The 20,019-nt window shown below is 36.6% G+C and overlaps 2 protein-coding genes across 3 annotated transcripts; one reads left to right on the forward strand and one right to left on the reverse strand.

Annotated features, from left to right (window-relative positions):
• Window positions 1-971: 971 nt before the first annotated feature.
• rbfox1l (RNA binding fox-1 homolog 1, like) lies at window positions 972-16,230 on the reverse strand. 2 transcript variants are annotated; one of them, XM_048153617.1, is made up of 13 exons: window positions 15,821-16,230; window positions 11,013-11,249; window positions 6,587-6,760; window positions 6,108-6,161; window positions 5,932-6,024; window positions 5,807-5,864; window positions 4,972-5,031; window positions 4,686-4,827; window positions 4,547-4,586; window positions 4,242-4,286; window positions 3,101-3,171; window positions 2,941-3,022; window positions 972-2,840 (listed from the first exon to the last, which is right to left on the reverse strand). In XM_048153617.1, exons 1-13 carry the CDS (start codon window positions 15,905-15,907, stop codon window positions 2,796-2,798), a joined length of 1,188 nt encoding a protein of 395 aa, XP_048009574.1. In that variant the 5' UTR covers window positions 15,908-16,230; the 3' UTR covers window positions 972-2,795. The 2 variants fall into 2 exon arrangements, with proteins under 2 accessions (XP_048009574.1, XP_048009575.1); XM_048153618.1 differs by lacking the exon at window positions 4,242-4,286 and having other exon boundaries at window positions 15,821-16,229.
• Window positions 16,231-17,540: 1,310 nt separating this feature from the next.
• rps9 (ribosomal protein S9) lies at window positions 17,541-19,549 on the forward strand. Its single transcript, XM_048153619.1, has 5 exons — window positions 17,541-17,678; window positions 18,114-18,226; window positions 18,317-18,439; window positions 18,610-18,796; window positions 19,282-19,549. Exons 2-5 carry the CDS (start codon window positions 18,130-18,132, stop codon window positions 19,457-19,459), a joined length of 585 nt encoding a protein of 194 aa, XP_048009576.1. The 5' UTR covers window positions 17,541-17,678; window positions 18,114-18,129; the 3' UTR covers window positions 19,460-19,549.
• The last annotated feature ends 470 nt before the right edge of the window (window positions 19,550-20,019 follow it).

Here is a 20,019-nt window from a genome sequence, read left to right on the forward strand (position 1 = left end):
CTTAAGGTAAGCATACAGGTAAGTCTAGATGCAAACAAGACCAGACACTGGAGTGGTGTGTGAGTGTTCTTTATACTGTGGGTGATGAGGTGCTGATGAGGTGCAGGTGCCGGTGATCAGTACTCTGGTAACTGGGTGCACTGTGATTGGTTGACGGTGGAGCCTGGCATGTCTGTGACATTTTCTCAATTGAATGACATAGATTTGACTCTTACATGAGTCAAATCATGCTGTCTCACTTTTAAAACAGTGTTTTCTGAAGTGTGATGACAAAGATTGCTTCAAAGAGAAAAATCCTTAACTGATTTTAACAATATTGTTGCAACATTTAGAAATGTAGAAAAATCAAAAATACAATTTGATAATTTAGAACATTGTTTTATTTATAATCAATTTATATCCTTGACATTTTGGTTAAACCCAATGTGACTGACCTTTGAGTGGACCTAACAAGATGTACTTCCTATTTGACGATTTGCATGTCTATTTATGACATAATTTCCAGAAAGCCCTGCTTGAATTCAGCACTAATCATGTTTACTTTAATGTTGTGGGTAGAAGGTTAGTCAGTGTCTCACATTACACTGCACCCTTCAAGTCAAAGGGAAGCACAGTGAGGACAGATTGTGAAGCAAAGAACAGAGATGATTGTTGTAACCCTGTCCCATTTTATGCTTGCAGTAAACACCTAAAAAGGAACTAGCATTGTTTGTCAGGGTTGATCCTGTGGTGTGACCATGTGACCCGCTACATAGTAAAAACATTAAAAATGAAGGGGAATACAATTAAAAACTGAGAAGGTGTGTGAAAATGTCTCTAGGTTTGCGTTATAAGATAAGTCTGGCATTATAAATTTGAAATACCATTTCAAACCTTTCCAGATTTCACCTTCTCAGAAATATAATTTGCTGTTATGTTTCAAAATTAGCATAATACAACAACAACTATTCTACTCAATGATCAGACACAAATTTTAAACATCAGTAAACTCTTTTAATGTACAATTCAGCCACAGAGTAGCTTACACTTTAGTGAGCTGGAAAAAAAAAAGGATACAGCAATGACATCATAGGGTCCTATAACAGATAAGATAAAAGAATAATCAAGCTGAAAGAAAGAAAGAAAGAAAGAAAGAAAGAAAGAAAGAAAGAAAGAAAGAAAGAAAGAAAGAAAGAAGGAAACTAAAGAAAATAAACTCTACAAAAACACTAGGAGAAATGCAATGAAATCTAAAGCATGACAGACATGTTAAATGCAGAAGTAAAGAAAGAACACAGGACAGAAAAAAAGTGTGAGGAAAAAGAAGAAAAGAGAGGTGAAAAGAAAGAAGACATGAGAAAAGGCCAAAGGGCAAAATTAGTAGGAAATCAGCTATGAGAATTAATAATTAATTAGCTTTATAGGCATAGCGAAAGAGTCAAAGTAAAAGAAGAGTTACAAATTCAGAATAAAAGATAGTTCACAGAAAGCACTTGCACAACAATGAAATCAGTCCAGAGAAGGAATGAAACAGAGATAGAAAAACAGACAAAGGAAACAAGAATAAATCAGATAGCATGACTGGTGTGGGGTGGGGCAGAAATTACTATCACAGTGAAAAGGAAATTCTAGATGCACTAACATTTAGTAGTGAAAGAAAGAAAGAAAGAAAGAAAGAAAGAAAGAAAGAAAGAAAGAAAGAAAGAAAGAAAGAAAGAAAGGAAGGCACAGAACAGTTCCCTAGAGAAAAAACATCTACATAGAAAGATGCCTTTAAGAAAGAGGAACGTTAAAAGCAGAGTCAAGGGAAGTAAAGCACACAACAGGTTAAAGTATTAAAAAAGAAGTTGAAAGTGGTAAAAGAAAAGAATAGACAGAATAAGAATACAAAAGTTATATTGCTGAAGCAAAAACAGGATTTGAACAATAGCAACAAAAAAAAACTGACAGAGAAAAAAGAAATGAAGGTGGATGGACAAGATACAGCTGAACAGCATGACAGCAGGAAATGACAGGACAAATTCAGAGAGGAAAGCACCTCTTTTTTGTGATAGATAGATAGATAGATAGATAGATAGATAGATAGATAGATAGATTTTTGAAAACAAATGAAATGTTTGTTTTAGTTTAGAATAAAGAGATGTTTAGCTCAGAGGTAGATTACATTGTGAGAAAAATATCACCCACCCCAGTGCCATTGCTGTATCTCACAGTAATGCTTGTGACAGCAGAAAAATGACACACACTCGAACACTCCAAAGACACTCCAACAAACACACACACACACACACACACAGTCCTCTACATACTAGACAAGTTCAGAGTTTTGTATTTCTCTCTGGGGAAAGTTCCACTAGAGGTATTAGACTTTGTCTATTGTATATAATCAGCATTCAGCAATGCAACAGATCCAGAGGTGGTAATAGCAAATGACAGTGTTGGGCCACTTTGTGAGGCCTGTCATCTAGCTGTGAGGCTCTATAAGCATATGATGACTTCCATATCATGGCACTATTAAGATAGTATCAGTATATGTACTGTAGATAACAACACCACCATAAGAAGCTAGACACTGTGCAGAATATGAAAGTTCTTTTCTTTTTGGGTGGGACCTTTTCTTAAATTAGGAATTAAATAAAAGTCCTTATATATAAATAATTATATTATCAGGCTGGATTCACCTTTTTTCCCTCAATAAATATAGGCAGTATTTACAATCAGAAGGTCAAGCAGTTCCTCAGAAGACAGAGGAAAGGAAGTGACAGTCTCATTTCCCAGCCAGCATAAGCAGAAGTGAGTCAAAATGTTGTTTTCGTTCAGTACGGAGTAAAGCGGTTATAGCCTCCACGGTACAAACTTGCCTGTAAACAAACAGAATAAATCAGACATTCTGTGTGAGGAAGTGGGTTTAATTACAACTGACTGTACTCGTCGTGTGCAATTTTTCACATTGTAACTTACCATTGTTCCAACTCCATAAGTGGTGGTGGGTCCTACTGAGTGATGGTAGGGGTCTGTTGTTGTGGCATAGACTCTTCCATATCTTAAAATAAATAAATACATACATAAATACAAAGATGGATGGATGGATGGATGAATGGATGGATGAAAGGGTTCTTACCCATCACTGTATGTGGCTGTTGCAGCTGCTGAGGCCGACTGGGCCACTCGATATGTAGCTGGATATCCTCCCTAAAGACAGAAAGTTTGAAGTACTGTATTACATTGTTATTCATTCAGAAAACTATTTGAATTGCAAAATATGTTTGCTAGAGGGACAGTCCTCATGGAGCACCCTAGGTTACCAGCAAAACCTTCAGTGCATCAGAAAATGCTGTGTCCTCCTCTTAAATTTCATTTTGAATTTGAAATTCAACTTAAAATATCCAGGTAGGTTTAAGGTTGTTTGTGTTAGGACTTAGCCTTAAATTATATAAAAATAATATAACTTCACTTAAAAAGTCAATAAACTTGGATGAATCATCCAGTGGACATAGAAACTGCCGTTATTTCGGCAGTGCACCATTAATCATGTTCTCTGTTTCTTTACCAGCCCATTACCACATTCACTACTACTTTTAGTGTAACTCATCTTGTGACTTTTGTTATGAGCAAGAACTTGTAGTCAAGGTGGTATGGTTTAGGCTAGATTTGACTATACAGGGCTTGACATTAACGACCGCCGACCCGCCAAGTAAGAGTAGATTTCAGCTGTGGCGGGTAAGACAGCCACTCCCACTAGCCACTTTGGCGGGTTGAATAAAATTTCAGCCTACAGCCTAATCAAAGGTAGCCAAGCTCGTCGTAGCACAAAATTACAGTCCGATCACAATTCCTAATTGATTAACTTGCAGTGAAGGTGGGATCACGTCGAATGACACACAACAAAAGCTCTTTGTCGGATCTACTTGCGTCAAATACACGCACACACAGATGTCAAAATGTCCATCGTGTGGAGTATCTCGCGTGAATACAGTCGGTTATGGCTTAAGTGGACGTAAACAGGTTGGTAAAAATTGGATATATGTCAGTATATTACATGCATTCAGCAGCCCAATTTAATACCTGTCTGTCATTAATGTTAATCAAACAACAAAAGATGTTAAATAATTGTTAAATAAACTTATTGCATCTGAAAAAAAAAGAGTTTAGGCTATTTAATTTACTATTTTATTTGTAATTTGCTAATTTGCTTCTTTGTTCTTTTTATATAGCCTAACAAAAATAATATTATGGTCATATTACCCACCAACCGTACATACCAGCTGATATACCAAGTAGTCCTTGTCTTGATTTTGGTGGTCAGTCTGCATTTGAAAGTTTGAAAGGGTTTTAAATCTAGCTAATCAAGTAAAATGACTCAAAATCAAGTAATTTTAGCACATTAAAGTCAACTTTAATCATATAAAATGTAATTTCCCAACAGCAAAATTGTGGCCAGTGAAAATTCTGAGTGGCTAGTAACTTTGGAAAACCACTAGCAACAGTGGCTGGTGAGCAAAAAAGTTAATGTCAAGCCCTCATTGAAATGTGCCGCTAAACAAGTAAAATTTGACTGATAACGTACATAGACCTCAGCACCATACAGTCCGTCTTGATACACCACTCTGCAGGAGATAGAAAGTAGGCACATTACATAATGCCATAGTGTAAATACTAACTAAATGTCTTGTAGTCATAACATGCCCAATGAGAAAGTAACTGACCCTGGATAGGCTGGTACTGCAGCTGGTGTGGCGGCGGCTGCAGCTGAGCGGATTGTATTGTAGACTGCCCGACCACGTCCACGGAGGCCAGAGCCTCTGTAGGCTAAAGTCGTTGTGGGAACAGGATAAGGGAAGCTGGCGACTGTTAAACCCAAAAAGTGAAAATTAGAGGGCAAAACAACAAATCACATGTTCTAAAGTCAATGTAGGACAGGCAATTTCTGGTAACTATTAGGCCTATATTTGTTAACTCAAAAAAAATAAAAAATAAAACAAATCCCCATACCTGTGTAAAGTTCAGGGGCATACATGGCCCCCATTACTTGATTGATTTTCCACCCAGCAGCTACAGGAATAGATATAAATGAGAGCTCAATTCTACCAACACTTTATATTCATACTAGTGACAAGGAGTTAAAAGTTTAAAGGGTTAGTTCACCCAAAAATGAAAATTCTGTCATTACTCACCCTCATGTCTTTCTAGAGAATACTTTTTGTGCACCAAAAAACAAAATAACAGCTTTACAATATCTAGTGATGGGCGATTTCAAAACACTGCTTCGAAGCTTTATGAATCTTTTGTTTCGAATCAGTGATTTGGAGCGCCAAAGTCACATGATTTTAGTAAACGAGGCTTTGTTACGTCATGTGTGTTTCTAAATTTAAATAGTTCACGTGACTTTGAGAGTTTGATACGTGATCCGATTCTAAACCACTGATTCGAAACAAAAGATTCATAAAGCTTCGAAGCAGTGTTTTGAAATCGCCCATCACTAGATATTGTTGAAAAGTCTTTAATTTTTTATTTTTTTTTTGGCACACAAAAAGTATTCTCGTCGCTTTATAATATTAAGGTTGAACCAATGTCGTCACATGAACTGTTTTAAATATGTACCTTTCTGGGCATCTGAAAGTATTAATTGTCTTGCTGGCTATGCAGGCCTCACTGAGCCATCAGATTTTATAAAAAAATATCTTAATTTGTGTTCCGAAGATGAACGAAGGTCTCACGGATGTAGAACGACTCGAGGGTGAGTAACTAATGACAGAATTTTCATTTTTGTGTGAACTAACCCTTTAAAGTGTAACATTTTGGACAGAAAATTATGAAGGAAGCTCACCATTCACTAATGGCGTCTGGGGCTTTTTTGTTACCACCCTCGCTGTGGCGTTGTTCACCTGAGGATCAGAGTCATTTAGTTGTTTAGTTGTCTCTTCTCCCTTACACAGTAACTTATTTTCATACCTCAATCTTCCTTCCCTCGACGATTGTTCCGTTGAGCTTCTCTCTCGCTCTATCTGCTTCCACTGCACTCTCGAATGTCACAAATCCAAAACCCTAAAGAAAGTATTGACATCTAATTACAGATGAAACTCAAATACAGAAGTGAGTAACTCAACACAACTGTAAAACCTACTGACCTTTGACCCTCTCTCATTAAAGATGATCTCCACATCTAGAATCTTGCCAAATTGCTGAGAGATAACAAACATATATTGACTAAACAGTTATGTATATTAGAATGGGTTTAGCTGAAGGGATAGTTCACCTAAATATGAGCGTTCGGTCATCTCATGTTGTTCCAAACCTGTATGACTTTTTCTTCTGTTAAACGCAAAAGATACTTTGAAAATTTCTGTCCAATATCTGTCCATACAATGAAAGTCTCATGGTTCGAATGTTGTTTTGAACCTCTTTGACTTTAATTGTACATACAAAAAGTTGAAACTTTTCTCAAAATATCTTCTTTTGTGTTCTGCAGAAAAAAGTCATACAGATTTGGAATGACATGAGGCTGAGTAAATGATGACCGAATGTTCATTGTTGGGTGATCCCTTTAAATGCCAAAATAGCCAACTGAGTAATGCATTACATTTGGGACAAACGCAAATGCTCTTACCCCAAACATCTGCCTCAGATCTGGGTCTCGAAACCTAAAAGGGATATTGGAAACATGGAGCCTTTTGGGTTGGGCCTTCCCAGCTCCTTCCTCCTCACTTCCACTTCCTGTTCCACTTCCAGATGCCACAGTAAGAGACTGTGGGTCAGATGTCACAGGAGCCAATGAATCATCCTATGAGGGAGACAGGAATGAAAGATAGAGAGAGGAGAAAATGTTGGAGCAGAAGGAGGCAACAGATGTAGAAAGAGCGAGGAGGAAGTTAAAGAGAAAATAGAAAATGATAAAAGAAATATTAGTGTGCATTTCATGACAACAAGCCTTTAGTGCTTATCTATGGTAAGATCTCTTATCAAACTTACTGCAATCTAAAATTTATTGGGAGAATACTGGTTTTATAAAGTGACCACAACAAAACGTAAAGGAGCATTCCTCATCCAGTGATTCCTCTCAAGCAAAAGTGAGGAAATGTGAACAAGTTCCCATTTTAGTGAGCTGTCTAAGTACATGCCTGTTAGACATTAAAACCACAATTTGCATTGAAAAGAGAGCACAATCATATTTTAACTTCAGTGAAGTCAATACCAGCTTTAAAGATTACTAGCATTCGTAACAACGTGTAACTTTCTGAGCGCTGCAACTGAAATATTGTCATATGTAATGCATGGTTACACAGCATTTCCTATTGCACTGATTGACTATGACTATGACTATGACTATGACTATGAATAAAATGCCCCCATGCAGATCAATACATAGGAGTGTTTGTGCTTCAAACCCAACACATCCACTATCCCACAATGCATCACGATGCCATTTCGTATCTGCACAGCCTACCTCACCAAACGGCACAAAACTGTTACCATTAAACAATGGATTAAGAAGTCAAAAAAGTGTATTAAAAATGTTCAAAAACAGAAAGAGCCAATAGCTAGAAGAAAAAGAGTAGGCGAGCGTAGCGTGACAAAGTAAAGAGGAAGGGAAAATGGTGAAAAAAAAAAAAAAAAAAAATTAGGTAAAAGAAAAAAATAGGAAATGTGAGGGCACAACGAATCATGTGAAGTGAATCTCAAAGCAGTAGGGAAAAAAATGTTATGCAAATGATAAGAATGGTCATTAGAACAAGAAGGACAGACAGATAGCCAATTCCAATTCTATTTTAAAATGATGGAAAAAGTTGAAGCAGAAAGGCAAAATTACCTCTGCTTTAACTCATCCATTACAGATCTGCAGTACTGACATATAAGGGTAAAGGGCAACAAAACAGCTCTAATCTGGGCAGAAAAAAAGGGGGGTGCATTCGGTTCATCATGTTCCCTTCCTTTGATTCAGCATAAAAGTTTTCATTTTTTATTATTTTAGGTTTTTTAGGGACTATCTAACCATCATCCCAGAGGTCCCTCCTCTAGAGGACTGATTCAGACTGTATACTTCTCAAAATCAATATTTTTTTTTTTTACATCTTCCTCCTTATACTGTACCATGTTGAGATGCTTCAATTTATTTAAATTGTATTAATTTAATTTTACACATTTAACACTGAAACATGCTTAATTTTCTTTAAAAACAGTACAATAGACATTGTGGTATATATAAATTATATATGTATCTCACTAGGAGTTGCATCATTCCTAAATAATTCCATTACTATAAATAAATTCCACTGTAATGACCATCCCTCCTTAGTGTTCCCTCATTGTACAATATACAGAATCAGCACAATAAAAAAGAGCACAATAATAGAAATGATGGGTGTTGATGATCCTAATAGGGCAAGAAGGTAAGGAAGGGTCTAGAACCGAGTGAACCCCAAAACAGAAAGTAAAGACAGAAGCTCTAAACAGGGGAATTCAAGCAGCTTACGCATTTCAGCATATAACTTTATAGTTTGATTGCAAAACTGCAACAATGTGCCATTTTTGGAACCAAGACAGAACAGTGTATTAATAAGGAAAAAGGAGGTAGGGGAGATTTACGCACAGACACACACACACACACACACACACACACATCCACACACGCAAACAGATCATGGTTATGGTTAACTCTGAGCTGGCCGGGCTGATTTCTATGACTACGACAGCAGACAGTCACACAAAAAATACTGCTGAATCATCATCATCATTACATTCATCCAGACACACAGGCCAGGGAGGGATTTTGGGAGAAGTGACAGATTGAGGGAAGGTGTGATGGGAAGGTATGTGATGATATCACGTCACGATGCAGAGTGCTTTTCTGACTGGACCTGGGAAACATAGTTGAGGGGGGAGGGGTCATCCCGTCTGATTCCCCCCCTTGACCCCTCCCTCCACGGCGGCGTCTCATAGTCCCAATATCTGGCGCTCTCTAGTGATATAAGCAATGTGGACAGAAGATGGTGTGACAGAGAAAGAAAGAACTCATGAACTTTTTCAGTGAAAAAAAAAAAACACTTTCATAGTGAAAATATTATTCTCAGTCCTTCCCACAGTTCCTTTGTTGTAACTTAAAATGAAATTACTGTACCCGATGAGCAATTAGTAATGGCCCAAAATACATTCTAAAAAAACACAACAATAACAATCAAACACGTCCGTGGTGACACATTAAAGAACTTAAAGATATGGCAATATTTCAGCAATTACAGATTGTCCTTTAAGGACAATATTTACATTAGTAAACACATTTCATTGCATTGATCACACTGAAAAACAAAACAAAAAAAAAGTCAAAAAGTCATAGAAATAATAATTTATTTGAGTTATTCAACTAAATTAAAGTATCTCAGGTTGATTCACTAGACATGTATGTGTACTTATTTCAGGGGTTTTCAAACTTTTTGATTCCATGGACCCCAAAATATGATTATGCTCATGCGGAAATATCGTTAACAGCTATATATTTTCATGTACTTCAAATATTAAGCATCATATTATATCTTACAACATGTACAAAATTATATTGTCTTTGTACTGAAGTCAAAACACATTATTAAAATATTATCATGGAGAATATTTACTTTGTGATAAGTTGGCAGTAGGGCTGTCAAACGATTAATAAAAGTTTGAGTTTGCATAATATATGTGGGTGTACTGTGTGTAATTAATATGTATATATAAATACACACAAATTAATGTATATATTTAAGAGAAATATGTTATGTACAAAATATTTGTATTTATATATAATATAAATTATATAAAAATATAAATGAATACATATACTTGTAAATCTTTCTCAAATATATACATGAATGAGTTTGTATTTATATATATATATACATAATAATTACACACAGTACACCCACATATATTAGGCAAACTCAAACTTTTATTTTGTATGCGTTTAATCGCGATTAATCGTTTGACAGCCCGAGTTGGCAGTGTAAATATATCTTTATTGTTACTATTATTATTTCTTACTGTTAAAAAACTAGACTAAAATCAACTTAACTAAAATTATACACTAAATTACAATTTAATAAAGGTATTAATCTCATGATTTCAACCAGGCTATAGAAAGCAAATGAAACAGTAATAATATCAAATGATACATATACAAATATAATACATAAATGAATATATATCTTAGGTTAACTTAAAAACTAACCTAAAATATTTTTAGGTTTTCCTCTCTAATTTTCTGCTGACAACAGCACACCCCTGTGGGCCCTTGGGGGACCCTGGACCCCCATTTTGAAAACGCCTACAGTATAATAATAACTGGAGAACACATGAGTGTAATTTAGTTTAAGAGTAAATGTAGAGAATGAATTGGCACCCTGAAACATAAAATTCAAACACATCTCTGAATTTCTGCTTATTAAAGCATGTTTGTATATAAACATTTAAAATTAAAATGTCAAAGTTCAAACATTCTATAAAAAGAGAATTTGAGAGCAGAAAAGAAAGTAAGAAGAGGGAAGTTTAAATCCGTTTTTCTTCCATAATAAGCTTAAATACTCCTCTATACAGTGCCCTGAGCCAGCTGAATTGCCATACATGGACAAGGCAAAGGAAGGATGTGTAAAGGACATAGAGATATTTTTAGCTCAGGCAGGAGATCCCAGAGGACCACAGCATGAGATTATATATCTGCAGCACATACATATTCCTAACATACCTTCTCTGACGCAAATACATCTGAATATGTGCTGATTTTACTGTTTGTACACAGTGTTGCACAGTGTAATGTCATAATTTTTTATATTCATACGGGCACTGCTCGGCTGTAAGTAAATTATTTAAATAAATGTTTATATATTCGCTTTTTTTGGGGGGGGGGGTGTTTGTTTAATATTGAAATTTTTGCATATAATATCAAACGCATTTTCACTTTTACTCAAGTTATTTCTCTACTGTAGATTCTTCCCTGTGTTAACTGATGTTTAAGATCACATTCTTCTCTTTATCCAGTCATTTATTGATCAGGTTATCAATCTTACCGTGTTATTGGCAGGTATAGACTCCGTCCCGTCGTGTTGAGAGCCCTGATAGACTCTTAATTGATGATGATCTGCGTATTCAGAGTTTGGATGAGCAGCAGTGAAATCGAGGGGTGGCAGCCGGGCAGCAGGTGTGGGTGGGGCTTGTCCAGGTGGAGGATATGAAGGGGGTGGGGCATAGACCTGAGGAAGTGAAGGGTCACCATTGCCTGGCCCCGCCTCTTGGGCGGCAGCACCCTATAATGAGATGGAGATGCTGTTTACTAACAGAAACATTAGTTCTGTAAACTGTTCAAATTGTTCATAAACTGTTCAAGAATAAGGCGTAATTAGAGAAACTAGATCTGTCTGTACTTAAATGCTGATATATATTCATATTTTGATTTAAGTAGGCCTCTTAAGTAGTACTCTTATTTACAAATCCATACCACTGTAATTTTACTCAATCAAACATTTTTTGTCAATTAAAACTGACCTGAATTTACCTACTAGAATGAAGAAGGCAACATACTGTTACAGTTTGTTTGCAGAAATGCATACCGCACATAACAGATCAGGAATACTAAACAACACAGCTAAACCAACTCGGACATCACATAGAAGACTTGACAAAGACACAATATATGAAAAGAGGAGTATAAATGATGCATCTCACCCCTTCAGTGCATTCCACAGGCGGCCCAATACTCACCAACAACTGACGCATGCTTTAATGCAAAGCTTTCACCCGCCCACCCCACCATAAGTCCCGCGCACCCACCAATCACAGAGCACCAAACCAGTCTCAAGGGGGGGCCTTTACACCAGCTGTGTTCATTTGTTCATGTCAATCATCAACCCATTTCCCCCTCCTACCCTGTAGACACTCAACAGACACACGTCTGTTTGGATAAAAGTTGATTCTTACATACAAACACCTCAATGATTCTGCTGTGTAAAACTCAGTGATCCTAATCATGTTCAATGGAATACAATGACCTTGATTTATTCAAACCCGACCAACCAGATTTCTGACTATTGAAGCGTGTACAGTGTGTATGAAACAGATCATTCAAACACACTAAAATAACTGTTCGCTCAAACAGGTAACAAAAAAATGTATGAATAGTGGAAACTTAAGATATTAAATTCACTCAAGTATAAACTATAACACATTTTATGCAAAAAATTCTAATTATATTGACAGTGAAGCACTTCAACACACACACACACACACACACACGCACACACACACAGGTTTGTTTTGCTATCTTATTGAGGACATTCAATAGGCATAATGGTTTTTATACTGTACAAACTGTACATTCTATCCCCCTACACTAGCCCTACTCCTAAACCTACCCATCACAGAAAACATTCTGCATTTTTACATTTTAATAAAACATTGTTTAGTATGTTTTTAAAGCTATTTTATGTATGAGGACACATATTTCATGTTTACATCGTAATACCAGTGTAATACCTATATCATTATACAAATTTGTGTCCTCATAAATCACAAAACTGCATGCACACACACACACACACACACACACACACACACACACACACACACACACACCTTCTGTGCTTACTCTTTATCACCAAGCAGATAAAGCAGAGTAAATTTAGACTTCTGATAAACTATGACACTGTTAGACACGGCTCTGATTAAATATCACAACCACACTTAGATTCCTTCAGCAGAAACAAAAGTATCATGTTACATCAGTGTCTGTTTCTCATCACAGCTATTTATCAGCATTGTGATATTATATACCATAGTTACATTGTTTCTTGTAACCACTGTTTACAAGAACATGACATATCTCACTTTCCAAAAAAAAAAAAAAACCCGTACACAAGAGCAACTATAAAATGTAAAAGATTTACTGCAAATTGAAACACTACACTACACACTACAGCACGCTGACTCAAAATTTCACTCAGTGCTGCTGGCCGCAGACCAAATCAAAGATCAAAATTAAGAAATGCGTGACAGACTGGGAGTACCTTTAAACTGTAAAGTACAAAGAGTACACACTTGCTTTTGAATGCAACAGAATAACTTAAATACACAATACCAGACCATATTCTGGTACAGGGGATATATGGAGAACAATTATAAACATAATATAATTGTTTAAACACAAGATCTGAACATAAACTGTTCAGGCTGCCATCCTAATTCTTTGTTACTGTGAGAGTATTTAAATAATGCCTCTATCTCGCAGATAAAAGGTATTTTCAAGCACAGTGACAGATAAGATATTTTTTTCCCCTCACACACACCACATCTTCAGCTGTCAGGTTCGGGGTTAAAGATCAGAGGCAGGATGCCAGGTGCCTCATCTGACAGCTGCAGGATCACTCAAACACACACACACACACACACACACACACACACACACACACACACACACACACACACACACAGCCCTGGTGACAAGAACTGCTTGTGTATACTATACTCATGTATTACAAGGCTCTTTGGAATACTTGATTCTGGTTGGCCAATTGTGGGATTCTGGGGTCAGATATCTTTGTATATTGACTGCTAAACAGTTTTATCCAAAGCAGTGTTATTTTATTCTTATATATATATACCGTTATAGTATTTATTTTGAAATAGCTTTTATTTTAATTTTAGTTTAAGTTTTAGTCATTTTGTTATTTGCTATTAAAAAACTAAAACAAAAACTAAAAAACTAAAAAAAATTGTATTTAAGTTATTTAAGATTTTCATCAAATATTTATATTTTATTTCAGCTTAATTTCAATTAATACATTTTTTATAGTTTTAGTTTACAATAACAACACTGATCCAAAGCAATATAAAAATGAGAATATTTTGTTTCACTCTCTTTCTTTAGACTCAAATAAGCATTTTACATACATTTCCTTGTTTATTAGCCATGTAATGTTGGTTGTGCAAGTCATTATTGCAAAATAAACCATTTTAGGGTGGTATATTACTCCTCAGATTGACAGCATGGTCTTTTTGGGGGTTTATTTTAAGATAATGACTGTATATTATTCCAAACATGTTCATTATTCGATTAATAAATGCACACACGCACACACAAACATAGAGGACAAATTATACAATTTGTACAAGTGTTTGCTTTTCTAATTTTGCACCAACATATATACACCTATTAAAGGTGCCGTAGAACTTCTTTTTAAAAGATGTAATATAAGTCTAAGGTGTCCCCTGAATGTGTCTGTGAAGTTTCAGCTCAAAATACCCCATAGATTTTTTTTTAATTCATTTTTTTAACTGCCTATTTTGGGGCATAATTAACTATGCACCGATATATAGGTTGCGGCCCCTTTAAATCTCGTGCTCCCCCTCCCCCGGAGCTTGCGCTTGCCTTGAACAGCATAAACACAGTTTACACAGCTAATATAACCCTCAAAATGGATCTTTACAAGATGTTCATCATGCATGCTGCTTGCATACATCGGATCATGTGAGTATGGTATTTATTTTGATGTATTACATTTGATTCTGAATGAGTTTGAGGCTATGCTGCGTGGCTAAAGCTAACATTACACACTGTTGGAGAGATTTATAAAGAATGAAGTTGTGTTTATGCATTATACAGACTGCAAGTGTTTAATAATGAAAATAGCGACAGCTCTCTTGTCTCCGTGAATACAGTAATAAACGATGGTAACTTTAACCACATTTACAGTACATTAGCAACATGCTAACGAAACATTTAGAAAGACAATTCACAAATATCACTAAAAATATCATGTAATCATGGATCATGTCAGTTATTATTGCTCCATCTGCCATTTTTCGCTATTGTTCTTGCTTGTTTACCTAGTCTGATGATTCAGCTGTGCACATCCAGACGTTTTGCCCTTGTCAATGGCTTGATCATGGGCTGGCATATGCAAATATTGGGGGCGTACACCCCGACTGTTACGTAACAGTCGGTGTTATGTTGAGATTCCGCCTGTTCTTCGGAGGTCTTTTAAACAAATGAGATTTATATAAGAAGGAGGAAACAATGGAGTTTGAAACTCACTGTATGTCATTTCCATGTACTGAACTCTTGTTATTCAACTATGCCAATATAAATTCAATATTTAATTCTAGGGCATCTTTAAAATAACCGCACAATTCAACACCCCCATCCCCCCCTCCAAAAAAAAAGGTTAATTCATATTTATGTATAATAATATATGAATGGGAGCAGAATCAACTACAAATTTCCTCTGTTTTAAATGCTACGCTTTAGATGACATAATCTGTCACTGTGTATCAATTTAGATAAAGTCAAGAGGCAATCTGACACTACATCTATTTCTATATCTCTAATCTGTGTGTTTGAGGGAATCTGCAGTGAGAAGAACAGACTAAAAATACATCGAGTGTGACAGAGAGAAAGAGCAGGCACACCGTTTATCAGCTGTCCTGGAATTTCTCTCTCTCTCTCTCTCACACACACACAAACATATAATCACATACCCACACACAAACACACTGAACCTGTTTTCAGTAGGCCACCTCGCAGGGACAAATATAACAGAGGAACGCAGCGTCCTTCACTGACAGAGAGAAACGCATTTCACGTCCTCACTGCAGACCCATTGGTGGATGACCGTTTAGTACATACACAAGCCTCTTGCTGCCCAGTGATTGGTTGATTTATTCAACATTTTACCAGACATGTGACAGAAACTGTACAAGGAAAGTTCTTAAAATGCTTCAAATAAATAAATAAATCGATCAATAATATTTTAAATAAACAAATAAACTATTTCAGAGAAAGTGTGGAAGAGGAAAAAACAGAGAGAGAAAGGGACACGTTTACCTGTACAATGCTGGGGTAGCAGGAGGCTGTCTGGGGGTAAACAGGGAGTCCGTAGGGCTGAAGTATCACAGTAGGGGAGGACAACATGGTGCATAGCCAGAGAAAAGGACAGAAAAAAAGGAACCACTACAAGGGATGGGAGACCAGGAGGAGAGAGAGGGGACGGAGAGCTCTCTGAATCAAGAAAGTACCAGACTAAGAAAGTTTAGGATCCAAACAGAGGAAGAAAAAGATCCAGGGGTATGAAAAAGAAAAGAAGGAAAGGGGGTTTCACTGCACTAATGGCTGGCGTCACAACTTCTAAGCGATAAACAAAACAAGAATTAAAAAAAAAAGGCAAAAATAAGAACCTCTCCAAAAGTTAAGAACGGCGATTTTGTCTGTCTCACAAATGGCAGAGGAGATCGGTACTGAAAGATCTCTGGGGGACACCGCATGTGTGTGTGTGTGTGTGTGTGTGTCAGTCGGTATATTTGATAGACAGAAACACATGCTCAGAGTTGTGTTACACTCCTTTATAAATAGTCCCCTTCCTCCTTTAGTTGTGCTGGCATCACTAATAGAAATTAAACAGCAAGTCATTCAGTAATTCACAATTTAGTCCAAATGTAATGTTTCTCATCATGTCTTACTCTGAAATAGACACAAGCAAATGCTACATAAAAAGACCTGAATAAATGTAATGTAAAGTCACAAATAAAGAAATGTAAAGCTACAGACATTATTCACTTTGTTTTGAAAATCTGACGTATTCGGTTAGGGTTCTGTTGCCATGCTTGTCTGAAAAAAAATATCTTTGAGTGTGATAAAAGTGCATTTTGACAGGCACTCCTATAAACTCCATCTCTAACCATAACTGTATGTTGAAAGCATTGAACATAAATGAAAATTAAAGTATTTTACATTATTATCAGAACAAAAAAAAAAGTTTTTTACTAATATTATCTTTGATTTTTAATACTCACTATGTCTACAGTGAATTATGCTCTAATGCTGAGGCCAATCTGTATTATTATAAAGTTTAAGAATACATTTATTATGCTATTACTATTATTATGCAAACCCACTCAAAATATGTTTATAATTTTTTATTTATTTATTTTAAATTGTGTTAAAATTGGGATCAAGTTTTGGACAATTGAACGTAATTACTTAAGGTAACACCTGAGAGATTTATTGTGTGAATGTATAAAAAAGCTTTGGTTGTAAACAAACAAACAAAAAAAGCTAGTTACTAAACAATTAGTTGACTAATTTACATTTTTACAGTGTTTTAAGAATTAGTCAAGACAAAACTGAATTTGAATTATTTATTGCATGCTGCCTTTATGCTCATTGTATCTTATAGCTTACATTTATGTTTATATCACTTATTTATGCATGTTATCTTAAAAATATTTACTTCACATAAAGCAAACAGTGAAAGGTGAGTGACCAACATTAGATTAGTTAGAAGCTCTTTCGTACATAGTGCCTGCCTTATTCATTACCAACGTCACAGCAGTTCGGCAAAACGTGTATCAAGTTTTTCTCACTTGTAAATATGGCTTCGTTGGGTCACTCATGTGCTTGGAAAACTGTTCCTGTTCCTGTTCTTCATGAGTCATTGTCTTCTGTTCGCCCAGTTCTGAATAGTAAGGCGTTTTTAATTCCTTTGTGAATAATCTACATCAAATAATTTATCTGTTCTTTAATTGAAATGCGCATTTTGGCCAGTAGGCGGAAGCAAATAATTCATAAATAGTTATTTTAACGGAAGACGCAAAGCTTTCTGGGTACTGTAGTTTAAAAGCCGCCTATAAATTTCCGGGAAGGCCGAGAGCACGTTCTCTTTACTTTGCGAGCCTGACACAGACAGGTAATGGCGGCTGGTTCCTCCTTATTTCTGTCATAATTTCTCGCCGCTCGTGTTTTGTATGTGTATAATTGAACATTGAGAAACGTTTCTATAGTAAGGCAGTGTTTTACTAGTCCAGTGTTTTAGTACGTTAGGTTACAACATGCGGAGAAACGAGCTTTAATGCGCGGTGTAGCGCAACGTGTTTCCACAAGGCTTTCCGGCCTGGTCATGAAGTGATATCTCATGCTCATATTTGTTAAATTAAGTTTCTCTTAGAACGATTGACTACAACAAGGTTCTTCAGCTAAAATTTGAAGCCATAATCCAGTATAAAATGTTTTGATACGAAGGCTTATGTTAGCCTATGTGATTGCCAAGATAAGAGGAAACGCTGTGTTGGTTAAGTGTTGAAGCTCAATTATATTACTCTAATTAAATATTTTTAATTCACAGGCGTCAGTAAGTCGCCATGCCGGTTGCCAGGAGTTGGGTTTGTAGTAAGACGTACGTCACCCCCAGACGTCCCTTCGAGAAGTCACGTCTCGACCAGGAGTTGAAGCTCATTGGTGAGGACAAAATTAATGAAGAGAAAAAAAACTTGTGTCCTTCATGTGGTTTGTATATAATTTTAAAACCTTTTTTTTTTTCCTCCATAGGCGAGTATGGACTCAGGAACAAGAGAGAGGTCTGGCGGGTGAAGTTCACTCTGGCCAAAATCCGCAAGGCTGCCAGAGAGCTTCTCACTCTGGATGAGAAGGATGCTAGACGTCTCTTTGAAGGTTTGAATTGTGACTTGTATTTGAAACTAAGTGGCCGATGATTAAAATATTAAGTCAGATTGTCAGTGCTGCCAAGAATTCCTCGTGAATGAGGCCATTTAATTGCTTATAACTTTTAATGATCTGTATTGCATATATCACCTTCCCCTCACATTTTGTTTATATTTTAGGTAATGCTTTGCTTAGGCGTCTGGTGCGCATTGGAGTGCTGGATGAGGGCAAGATGAAGCTCGATTACATTCTGGGCTTGAAAGTGGAGGATTTCTTGGAGAGGAGGCTGCAGACCCAGGTCTTCAAGCTTGGCCTTGCCAAGAGCATCCACCACGCGCGTGTGCTCATCCGTCAGAGGCACATCCGGTAAGTTGCAGAAGTATGCAGGATGTGTAGAACCCTCATAGTTTAGGACTTAACATTGTAAACTATTTCCCTGAACACTTGTGCATTGAGGTTTTCTTCCTCTTTCATTAGCTGACCATGTTTAAACTCCTCCCGGTGAGTGGGAATGAGATATTCTGCAAGGTCAATTCGGTAATTAAACCGTATACCTTTGCGTGTAATAAGTCCAAAACCCAGAGCTTTCCATGACGTCTGGGGTGCTTTATTGCACGAAACAGAGTCTACCAGGTAATATACGTGGGCACTTTGGCAGGTCTTCTACTGTAATAGCTACATTTCTCTTGGCCAGTGATTAAACTTAAAACCGTCAGATTGTCAGTGGTGTCAAGAATTCCTCGTGAATGAGGCCTTGAGATGAGCAACATCAGTTCCTGAAGTGAACTGCCTTAAGCTTAAGCCTTAAGTTCATGTGGCTACATTTTTATTTTTCTGCTGCTGTTCTGCAGGGTGCGCAAGCAGGTTGTGAACATCCCTTCCTTTGTGGTGAGGCTGGACAGCCAGAAGCACATTGACTTCTCTCTCCGCTCTCCATACGGTGGCGGTCGCCCTGGCCGCGTGAAGAGAAAGAACGCCAAGAAGGCCCAGGGTGGTGCTGGAGGCGGTGATGACGAAGAGGAGGATTAAACTCTTTCCTTTCAGGGGGTGGAGAGACTCAGCAGAGCTTGCTTTTTTTCTCTTTTCCCTTAAGTTTTCAATAAAAATGGTTTATTCCAAGTTGTCTTTTGCTTGTCCTTTGAGTGACATGTTTGTATTAACAGAGTTAAAACATAACTATTTAGAATAAATGATCAATGGACCATGATGAAATGACATGAACTTGAATGAATTTCCCTGAATGCTGTCATTTAGCTGAAGGGTTTACAAATTAACCTAAGGGTTTTGTTTGAAAGTCTTATTTTTCTGATGGAGACATGTTAAGTGTATTACTGTGGGATATGGTCAATTGTAGTTCCAACTCCTGGTTCCACCTTAATTTTCAATGCAGATGTAAGCTATTTCCTGTGGATGTGTAATTTGATTCATTAGCTGTTGAAAGTAAATGACTACAGTAACAAAGTGCAGTAAATGGTAAAGCTGTTTGTTTACACAAAATAATTAAATCACAGTTTACGATATAAAGCAACAAATCTGTACAACTAATAATTGGAAGTGATTAACATCTTGTGCATGAGGTGGGTAGATTT

The sequence above is a fragment of the Megalobrama amblycephala genome, linkage group LG13 (assembly GCF_018812025.1).
Source record: "Megalobrama amblycephala isolate DHTTF-2021 linkage group LG13, ASM1881202v1, whole genome shotgun sequence".
Classification (NCBI taxonomy): Eukaryota; Metazoa; Chordata; class Actinopteri; order Cypriniformes; family Xenocyprididae; genus Megalobrama; species Megalobrama amblycephala.